Genomic DNA, 11,656 nt, shown 5'->3' with positions numbered 1-11,656 from the left:
CGGAAACCCCTCCGACGCTCAAGTCAGATGTGTGGATCGTAGAGAGAGTAGAGAGAATAAACTCGAGATTGATTGTGAATAATTAGAACGTACCTTTACAAATGAGTAAAACACCTATTTATATCTCGGTGATTGGATTGGGCTTACTTTGTTGGGCCCAAGCCTTACTTTGAAGGTTTTTGGGCTTTCGTATAGTGGGCCTAATTAGTAGATATATTTGAGGGCCCATTGGGCCGGCCCATTTAGGTATATCAGGCGTGTACAAAAATAATGGAGGCAAACATGTCGGAGGACATGCATCAATCCCATTCATATTAGTTATAGACATGGGCATGGGCTGGTTCGGGCCGGTTCACTCCGGTTCACGGTTCACTCTGGTTCACGGTTCACTCTGGTTCACGCTTCCCTCCGGTTCCGGGCCGGTCCGAAAATTTATTAATATATATAACTTTTTGTTTTGAAAATACTTGATGGATAAATAAATTAAAAAAAATTACTTTTAAATAGGAAAAAAACAAAAGAAAATAAATGAAAGGACTTTAACTTAATTTTATAGGAAAAAATAGGGTGTGAGGGTATTTATAGGAAAAAAATGTGGGGGGGGGGGGGGGGGGGGAATTCAAAAAAGAGCAAATAACGGCCGGTTCAGCTTTTTTTTTTCTTGAAATCCCGGTAAACCGCCGGGCAGTTCACATAATTCCAGAACCGGGCCCGTCCCGAGGAACATGGGCCAGTTCACGGTACCGGTACCGGTTCACCGGTCAACGAACCGCTCCGGTTCGTCAACAGGCTGGTTCCGGGCCAAAAACCGGCCCATGGCCGTGTCTATTTAGTTATGCTCTATTCTTTTTCTTCGAATTGATTTTTTTTTTTTTTTTTTATTACTTCTGAGTTTGAGAACTAATTTTTAAAGTGTTTCGATAATGAGTTTATTTGCTCTTTAACGGCTTATTTTTTTTTTATTATTAAACACTTTAGAATAACTTATAAGTTTTTTTTAACATATTATAATTGTAGCCAAATACCTTTTTAATGTTTTACTTTCTTTTTCAATTATATGTTATTTTTAAATTCTCTGTGGGCGGTGGCGAGGGGTCAAAAAACTTTCCCGTAATTTAAGTCAAAATAGGTGGAATCCACAAACAAGAGTATAAGACTCAAGTAAGATAAGATGATCAAACATATACCTAATAAATTACCAACTCAACCTCAAGCATCAATCAATACATGAACCAAAACAAAATGTGTGGAGTAAGTAATTTACTAGGACTTTAGTTATTAAAAAAAATGGCCTTATACCCGATTTTACAACACGCACCCAGAGGAATTCGAACAATCATGCTTTAGTCTTTCACCAAATTTCAATACAAAAATGCTCCTCGGAATATTCAAATAAAACTCCGTTGATAATTTTATCGGTATACTAGTAGATTAATATTTGCGGTCTGAAATAAGTTGAGCATATAAATCAAGTACGTTGTGATTGCAATTGTGATTGCAAGGTAATATGATAATGACTCGAACCGGGTGAACAGTATATTCGTGCAGACGGAAATGAAAAGGAGGAAAAAGAAAGTAAATTTTCTTTTACATAATCGGTAACCCTTTTCATTTTTTCCTTTTTCTTTTTCCAAAATAGTCACAAGAGGCAGTTATGAAATACACCCGGTAAATATTGTTACGCCTTGTGGGAACGTTGATTAAGGTTGATAAAATTGATCATGATAATGTAATATGTGATTCTCTTAATACTATATCCGTAATTTAGTAGGGGTGTGCACGGGTCAGTACGGCTCGATTTTTCCAATAAACCAAACACTACAGATAATATCGATTTTTCATATTTTAAAAATCGAATATGTCGTTTTTTTTCGGTTAGGTGTTAATCGGTTTTTCGCTTTTTGGTTAACGGTTTTGGTTTATTTTCGGTTTCGATTTCGTCTATTTGTTCGAATAGGTTCAATATAAAACCGATATATTTGGACTTTCATTATATTTATTTGAGAAAATTAACAAATAACAACCGAAAATTAACTAATAAAAAACACATCACAACCCGAAATTAATTAATAGAAAAACATGTCACATGGAGCCGCTCGAAAGATAGAGGTACGCTAGGGTAAGTATTTATACTATATATCAAAAAGACATCATACATTTTGTATAAATCGGTTCGGTTCGGGAAATCGGTTCGGTAATTTTTTTATTCTCCATACACAAACCGATATTTTCGGTTTTTCAAAAAATAATTACTGTATATGCGGTTTTAAGTCAGGACGGTACATATCGGCTCGGTTTTTTCGGTTTTCAGTTCGGTTTTTTGGTTTCTCGGTTTTTTTGCTCACCCCTATAATCTAGCGCTATTATTTGGGATACGAACGTATTAGATTGTTTGTGAAATCCCCAAAATACCCCTTAGTTTTACACTAGTTTGTTACCATACATAATTTTTCTTTTTGATAAGAATTACCATACATAATTCGAGCTTTAATAATACCGTTACGACTTCAAACATGGTTTTGATCATTTTTAATTCCAAATTTTGCAAAACTCGAAAAATAGAATTTGTAATATTCTAAGTTAGTTTTCTAATCCAACTTGAATCACCAAAATTGGATGTCGGACGAGAAAGATATACATGAATCAATGGATACTGCCCACAACTTTGATGTATTGAGGTATCTAAAATTCAAAATGTGACTCATTCATGCATAACTTTGTCACACGACATCCAATCTAGCGGATTTAAGTTAGATTAGAATGTTAACCCAAAGTACTACAGTTTTCGTGTTACGAATTTTGCCAAAATCAAAATAGAAATATGTCAAGATCAGGTTCGAAGTCAAAACGACATTAGTAGAATTAAAACGACATTTAACATTTCAGATATATAATATATATATAAATATATTACACTAATATTTCGTCTTTGGAGGTGGTGGAATCTGATAGTACAACATCCCTACATCCAGCCATAGATCTTTTACAGAGCTATATTCTTTCTTCTCCCTAAAAAAAATATTAAAAAAAAAAAGAAAAAAAAAATTAAATAATTCTCTGATTTCTTTCACCCCCGCGAAATCGGCCCCCATCTTCATCATCATCGTGTAAGAACAACACAACCATGTTCAAATCTCCAGAACTCCCAGACTGCGTCTACAAGAACCTGCCCGTGTTCGTCTGCCCGAGCTGCCCGACTCCGAATCACACCGTCCATCTCTCAAACCTCGACGATCAGAAGTTCCTCAGATTCTCCATCAAATATCTCTACATTTTCGAAAAATCCGTCGCCGCGGAAACACTCAAGGACGCGCTGTCGAGGGTTCTGGTTCACTACTACCCTTTCGCCGGGAGAGTGAGGGCACGCGCCGCCGCGAGCGGCGACCGGAAGCTCGAAATCGACTGCAACGGCGAGGGCGCTGTTTTCGCGGAAGCTGACGTGGATTTGAGCGCGGAGGAGTTTGTTGAGTTTGTGAAGAAGCCAAACAGGTCCTTGAGGAAGCTCATGTACAGAGTTGACGCCCCTGGTTTCTTGGATATTCCACCTCTCGTTATTCAGGTCAGCTTTTTTTAATTTAACTATTTTTTTTTTGAAGTTTAAATAATTGTATTGTTTTTTAAATTCATGAAAAATAAAATATAAAATATCACCAACAAATTAAGATAATAAAGTTAATTTTGTGATTTCGATGGTGTTAAAATTAAATGTGAGGCTTGTTTCATGTTTTGTTTAAGAGAGGTTATGGAAAAAGACTTATTTCATGCTTTAAATTGAATATTTTTTTTCTTCTAGAAATTGCAAGTATACCCTTTCATTTACATTTACTAAAAATGGTAAATTACAACCACCCATGAGGTGTGGTCAAATTAAGAAAAAAACCCATCATGTTTGAGTAATCACAACTACCTCGTTCGACTATGAATCTTCTTACACGTCTACCCTTATGATGTGAAATTCAACATGGTCTTTTAGAACCTATGGAAAGTTTTCTAGTTTGTATTCATTTTGTGCAAAAATGGAGTTTCTGATGCACCACAATCCGATACAAGCAAAAAACACATCTTATGATCATCTTGCTTCAAAATGTGGAGCTCGAATGGGATAAAACGGGTACACATTTGAGAATATTCCATATCATTTAGAAGATTCCACTAAATTTGACACTGGGTGGATCGAACGTGTAAAAAAACTTATAGTTCAGAGGAGTAGTTGTAATTATCCAAACAATAGAGGTTTTTCCATAATTTGATCATACCTCAAAGGTGGTTGTAATTTATGCAAATAAAAATCAAGATGTTTCTTGCCATAATACAATTGATCAATGGTCAAAACTTCATTTAAATCTTAAAGTACTAGAATACAACACCTAGTTAGTCTAGTTGGCAAAGAGTGCAACGTAACGATTTCCTCTTATTAAAATTAATCTCGCCCAACGTAGTTATAAATCTATATCAAGAGAAACGAAATTTATATATTTAATCATCAAAATAAAAACAATAATCCAATAAATATGAATTTGCAGAAATTGAAAAATGAGCTTTCTCTTTCAATCATATTCCGGGTGGTGACATTACATAGACAACATGTGTTGGTTCCCCCGGCCTCTGACCGTTGGCATCTACTCCTCCCACCCACAATTATATATTCCCCAAACATACCTTTTTCTTTTTCACTACCTTTTATTTATTTATTTATTATTTATTATTTATTATTTTAATTAAAAGCTATTATCAATCACGAATATTGACCCCCCCTCCCTTTTTACTGTTGACTCACAGGTCACAAATCTCCGATGTGGAGGAATGATTCTCTGCACCGCAATCAATCACTGTGTTTGCGACGGGATTGGCTCGTCGCAATTTTTACATGCTTGGGCCCACCTATGCCAATCAAATTCCACTAATATTCCAATCCAGCCATTCCACTCCCGCCACGTGTTGGGACCCCGCACCCCACCACAAGTGACTTTCCCACACCCAGAATTCACCACGACGGAAAATAGTAATTCACAAACCGGCCCCAATATTTACAGCTATTTGCAGTCTCAGCCCCTAATCCCTTCGTCGATAACATTTTCGCCCTCCCAGATCCTCCACCTGAAAAGACAATGCGGCCCCTCGCTAAAATGCACCACCTTCGAGGCGCTGGCCTCCCACACGTGGCGCTGCTGGGTTAAGTCCCTCGGCCTCCCGCTCTCCGTCACCGTTAAACTCCTCTTCTCCGTCAGTTTCAGAAACCGGCCGTCAAATCCGTTGCCGCAGGGTTACTACGGGAACGGGTTCGTGCTAGCGTGCGCCGAGGCGAAGGTTAAGGAACTGGTGGCGCCGCCGCCGCATAACCTCCACCACGGCGTGAGATTAGTGCAGCGCGCGAAATCGACGGTGGCGATCGACGATTATGTGCAGTCCGTCGTTGATTTGTTGGAGGATGAGAACGTGAGGACCGATCTCTCGGCGAGTTTGGTGATTTCGCAGTGGTCGAAATTAGGGCTTGAGGAATTGGATTTTGGGGGAGGGAAGCCACTTCATATGGGGCCGTTGACCAGCGACGTGTATTGCTTGTTCTTGCCGGTGGTCGGAGATTCCGACGGTGTGAAGGTGCTGGTGTCGATGCCGGAGAGCGTCGTCGGAAAATTTGAGTTCTACATGACGGAGTTTTCTGGAGTTGTTGAGAATGCCGGCGATGCGAAGAATCATTATGGGGTGGATAATTTGAAAATTATTTCTGTTTAATTTGAGTATTTGTGCTTTATTTATTTATTTGTGATTTTTGAAAAATATTATTTGTGCTGATAAACAGTTAATTAAGATTGTCTCTCTTTAAAAAAAAAAAAAACTAATTCTAGAAAAAAAGTTTCAATTTTTGAATATCGAAACGAACAAGTTCTTCCAAACTTAAAACTCTTTATATTGAATTATTGGGTTTAAAAAATTTACATTTTTTGTCATCTATAATACAAATTAAATAATAAAATTGATATTATAAGTGTAGTTTTTAAAAAGTATTTTCGAATCGGACACCAAAATATAATGTACTCAAATTCCGTACGAAAAAATTGGGAATCAAAACTTCGGCGTTCAGGAAAAAAAATCACGAAAACGAAAATTCTGATTAAAATCGTCGGATTTTGAAATTTTCATTTCAATTTTCATCCCTAGTTGATATGCCAAATGTGACATGCATAGATAATTAGTGTTGTTTTTTTAATTAATAAAAAAAAACTAGAATTTTATCCCCGTGCGATGCATGTGATTATTTCCAAAGTGAAAGAAATAATTAGTAAAATTTAATAATATAGTATTATTCATATTTTATATAACATTGGTTTTTTTAAATCTTACATATGAAGATTTATAATCCAAATATATAGATTAAGATTTAAAAAATTATATTTTTATCTTTATCTCTTAAGATCTGAGATATATTTCTTAAGATCTGAGATATATTGATGAAAATTAAAATCGGAGATTGATAACGGTTAAAAGTTATAGTTAGGAATTATTAGAGAAAAAAAAATATTAAAATATATAATTACATAAATACTATTAGTATTTTAGGATTGTCCAGTATTTCTTTCTTTTATATATAAAATTATCAGCTATATTACATAACGATATGTTTGGATAAAACCAAAGAATGGAGGTGCATGAATTAATAATAATTTATTTAGTATAACCACCATAAAAGAATAATTAATTTATATACTCTATTTAAAATAATTAATATTCTTTTATATAATCATAATGTGCAATATAACAAAACCAAATTGGGAAAACTTATCATTAGCACCAATATAGATAATATATTTTTTCAGGTTAGTGCCCTTTACTCCACTCAGATATAATAAGAAGGAAAGATAAATCATACTTCGTGATGATAGTTTGAGTATTTGAGCAAATAATAATCATACAAATTATCACACTAGTTGATATTAATTTTAGTGAAGCTATACATGTTTTCATATATGAGGAATGAGTAGCTTCTTTTTTAGCTCACCACTCATGTATCTCTTAAATTCTTATCACTTTTTTATATTTCTTTAATTAAAATTGTTTTACAGATTACCACTTACATATACCCCACCATACAAACTCATTACTTTCTCTTGTCGTCAAGAACTACTCGGAGCTTAATCAAGAAAACATTTCTTTCCCATGAGCTTCTTCTCCAAGAAAACACGTGTATTTCTAATCCAAGAAAACGAATAGCGGCGACGAGTTACCAATGCAGTTTGGGAAGAAGAAGCAAAAAACACAAGACGATGCTCCATTTTCCCGAGCTCAAGTCCTCTATAGCCCATTTTGTTCATCAGTTTCGACACACGACACCTCTCAAGTGCTTCTCGAACAGCCCTAAACCCGTCTACGTCTTGAGAAGTAGTAGTTTCGTCTACATTCATCATCAAGACTTCATTCACCTACTTCCCGAGTTCGTTGCGCGTGGTGCGAAAGTAACTAATGGTCTACCAGTATCAACTTCAGTATCAACTTCAATGGTATCTTTCTGCTTTAGGTTGGGCGGCCCGCCGACAAACTCACCAAATGTAGCTAATATTAGATAACCAACCTTCGAAATGTTACTGGCTTTTAATCTTTATAAGAGTTGAACAAACGGGGAACGGGATAAAAGAACCTGAAATGTTGCAGCACAAATTCCCAGAGTTGACCAAACCCGAGGTAAAATATCTCGAGCATCCAAACCAGGGATATGTGTCTTCCAAGAAGACTCCTTATGATTTGCTTCAATTGTAGGACCATTTAAGTTACCATTCGCCATTTTCAAAATAGATTTTATGTCTATCTCGCTATTATTATTATTGTCCGATACATGCAATGCATTGAATTTACTTCCAGATTACAATCTTTTCGTCTCCACTACACTTATTATCAGAGTTGTGGAGTTTTCCATTTTCTGACATTGTAGGCAAGATTTCGATATCTCGTTTCTCACTGGAAGCGAAGACCGCGGCCGGAATCGGCCGCGTTACTGAAAAGATGGAAACAAAGACCGCGGTCGGGATCGGCCGCATTACCGAAATGATGGAAACAAAGACCGCGGCCGGTATCGGCCGCATTGATTAAAAGTAGGGGTCGGAATCGACACCGAACCAAACACAGACCTTCGTCTGAGATGACCTCGCAACAAACAAAAGCCAGTATTGGCCTCGAGCGAAACAAAGACAAAAAAGATCTAAATATTCAAGTAACGAGCATTTCATGCGATTAGTTCGCCCAGACATTTAGACCTTCCATGTTTGAAGGGGTGTTGAAAAAATTTACTCTCTTAAACTAAAAATCAAGAAGAGGAAAGAAAATAAAAATCCCATCAACCTCTCCACAACTAATTCCTTTTTGTTATAAATAAATTAAATTGGTCGATGCTTCTTCTTGACGGATAAACTTTTGTTGTTTCTCTCACATACATGTCTTATTCAATCTTCTTTCACATCTCGATAATAATAAATCTACTCATAAACCCTTAATTGCTTCTTCCCACAGACGGCGCCATTTGATGGGAGTTTGTTGCCCCACCATAGAAATGTATTGTGTGTTCTTGGTGTTTTGGTGTGTGTTTTTCTCAGAAAGAGTGTCTTTCCTCTCTTCTCTCTGTGGCCAACGTCTTTCTCGAGTCCCTTTACTTTCCCCTTATTCTTGCGTTGAAAGAAAGGTTAAGACTTGGGCTGAAAAGAAGAGAAAATGGGGATGGTTGGTGAACCTGGACCTCATTTATGGTCTATTTGTTGTATGATTTGGGGACTCGCTCAAAGCGACATCAAAGACCAATGGAGAAAATGAATTGCGCACTAGGTGGTTTTAGTATGATTCTTAATACACATCTTTTTGTTTTCTTTAAATTTTATAGAAGAGCTTTAGCATGTTACTTTTTAGTTCAGAGTATTATGACATAATACAAATACTGAGAAATAATATTAACATATATATTATTTCTCTTTTTAATGAGCGATGGTGATAATTTTGATTAACGTCTGGAAGAGTTTTTCTAAAATTTTCAAAGTATTCATGCAAAATGTGTACAAGTGAGAGGATTTTAACTAGTCTCTAAAATGTAACTATAAATACAACTGAAGAGTAACTTTGTCATAGTTCATAAATATTCAATACATAATCTAGTAGATATTTATAACAAAAAGTTCTAGGGAATTCTTGAACATTTCTACAAATTGGTGGATATATTTTCTTTTTCCTTTTTTATAACAATAAAAAAAAGTAATTATTATATGTTCAATTAGTAATTAATTAATTTATTTATTCACCAGGGTCCGAGTTTTTATTTATCCAACTTTCGATATCTTATATGTATTGAATTGATTTGAGTTATTTAACTTTCACTATCTCAAGTTTTCTTTTGTACAGTGTAGTGTAGTTATTTCGATATCTTACCTATTTATTGCATGTCTTACCTAGTTATTGGAAAATTGAACTTAGAATTTATGTGGGCTGCAATCAAGACCTAGGTGAGAAAATTTAGAAAACTCAAGGTGCATTGTTGTTCAGCCCTTTTTATTGATGAATAAATGTTAAAGATACAATGTATATATATATATATATAGGATTATACTATCTATATGGAAAGGATCAAGAATTATGGCATTGACAATTGTTGTCAATTAGCCGTTGCCAATATCTCTAGAATTATGGGAGATATATCATGGCTGTCAATCAATTGTAATTATGGAATAATTAATATTTAAATAATATTAATTTATTTCCTTAACATGCCCCCTCAAGTTGGAGTGGTCGTGACGATGAACACCCAACTTGCTGCGAAAATTGAAGAATGGATTCTTGGACAGTCGTTTCGTAAAAATATCAGCTGGTTGAGAAGATGAAGGAATATAATGCGTGGTAAGTGTTCCCATGGCAACTTTTTCTCGTACAAAATGGTAATCTAACTCTAAGTGTTTGGAACGAGCATGAAACATTGGATTGACTGTCATATGAAGCGCACTGACATTATCACAAAAGAGCTGAGGTGCCGAAAAGAGAGGTATACCAATGTCACGTAACCAAAAGATAATCCATGTTATTTCTGTTGTAGATGATGCCATTGATCGAGATTCGGCTTCGGTGCTTGAGCGGGATACTGTTGGTTGTTTCTTGGAACACCAGGAAATACAATTTGCCCCAAGATAGATGCAAAAACCGGTAGTGCTACGCCTTGTTATTGGGCAACCTGCCCAGTCGGCATCGCTAAATCCATAGAGTGATGTCGGACTTTGTTTGAGGTAACGGAGTCCAAATGCTTGAGTGCCCTTTAGGTACCGTAAGATGCGTTTCACAGCCTTCAAATGGACAGTAGTACGATTATTTAGATGCTGAAAAGCACGATTAATTGCATGAGAAATATCCGGTCTGGTGAACGTCAAATGTTGTAAGGCTCCTACAATACTTCGATATACCGACTCATCAATAGGGTCTTCATCAGCCATTAATTTCTCCTTGAGAATTGTTCGGGTCGATATAGGTGAGCTTTCAAGCATCTTTGTCCTCGAAAGAATGTCTGATGTATATTTTGCTTGAGAGAGAAGAACTCCACCACGGAATGGTTTTATCTCCACGCCAAGAAAATAATGTAAGGGTCCAAGATCTTTAATGGAAAATTCTTCACCCAACTTTGCGATGAGAGTTTTAATGAATATGTTATTATTACCTGCAATAAGAACATCATCGATATAAATAAGAAGAATAATTGTTAACTCACCTTCACGATATATGAACAAGGAGGAGTCGGCTTTGCTGCAATAAAATCGTCCAAGGTGAAGCAAATATTGTGAGAGGCGGTTAAACCAAGAACGTGGTGCTTGTTTTAAACCATACAGTGATCTTTTAAGCAAGCACACATGATTCTGTAAGGCCTCGTCAATGAATCCCGGAGGTTGTTCCATATACACGGTTTCTTTGAGGTTCCCATGTAAGAATGCGTTCTTGACATCAAGCTGGTGCATATTCCATTCAAGAGAAACAGATAGAGCAATGACCAATCGGATTGTCGTTGGCTTAGCTTGATTACTGGACTAAAGGTTTCTTCGTAATCAATTCTGGAAATTTGGGTAAATCCTTTGGCGACCAAACGAGCTTTAAATCGATCAATTGTTCCATCTTCGCGGTATTTAGTTCGAAAAACCCATTTAGAGCCAACAACATATACGAGGTGGCACCAATTCCCATGTATTATTATCATGTAGAGCTTGTAGTTCCTCTTTCATGGCGGCGAGCCATCGTGCATCTTTGAGAGCCGATTTTATTGTTTTTGGGTCATCTGAAGCAATGAGACAATAATCCATAAGACGAGTTGGTAAACGGCGTTCTCGAGTGGGTCTCGCCATATTTGAATCATCTTTTTGCAAAAGTGATGCTGCTGCAATAGTTTCTGAAATTTGAGATAAATTCGAGCTTGATTCCCCATGTGTTGGAACATGAGTGTGTAACAACAAATTCTTATCTGCGATATAAACAAACAAGAAAAATTGAACAAAGATGATTTTTATTGAATTAAAATAAATAAATTGCGGGTTACAATCTCTATTTTAATCCTCTGATTATTCTCTCAAGAAAAATATATGATTGACTTTGAATTTCGGAGACGAGTCGTTGATTTGATCTTCTCCGGATTTGATTTGGATTTGAATAACGT

At 36.1% G+C, this 11,656-nt stretch overlaps 1 protein-coding gene across 1 annotated transcript; it reads left to right on the top strand.

The window, feature by feature from the left end:
• The first annotated feature begins 2,909 nt into the window (after positions 1-2,909).
• On the top strand, positions 2,910-5,808 carry LOC105962989 (HXXXD-type acyl-transferase family protein). Its single transcript, XM_012987339.2, has 2 exons — positions 2,910-3,559; positions 4,780-5,808. Exons 1-2 carry the CDS (start codon positions 3,125-3,127, stop codon positions 5,731-5,733), a joined length of 1,389 nt encoding a protein of 462 aa, XP_012842793.2. The 5' UTR covers positions 2,910-3,124; the 3' UTR covers positions 5,734-5,808.
• The last annotated feature ends 5,848 nt before the right edge of the window (positions 5,809-11,656 follow it).

Source organism: Erythranthe guttata, chromosome 3 (assembly GCF_056151865.1).
Source record: "Erythranthe guttata isolate IM_541 chromosome 3, IM_541, whole genome shotgun sequence".
NCBI lineage: Eukaryota > Viridiplantae > Streptophyta > Magnoliopsida > Lamiales > Phrymaceae > Erythranthe > Erythranthe guttata.
This window is presented reverse-complemented; position numbering and strand designations above follow the sequence as displayed.

What these genes read in the sequence shown, in the direction of transcription:
- LOC105962989 (XM_012987339.2), top strand. Translation starts at nt 3,125, where the DNA reads ATGTTCAAATCTCCAGAACTCCCAGACTGCGTCTACAAGAACCTGCCC. An exon ending in TTCCACCTCTCGTTATTCAG is followed by an intron (nt 3,560 to 4,779) that starts GTCAGCTTTTTT and finishes GTTGACTCACAG; the next exon opens with GTCACAAATCTCCGATGTGG.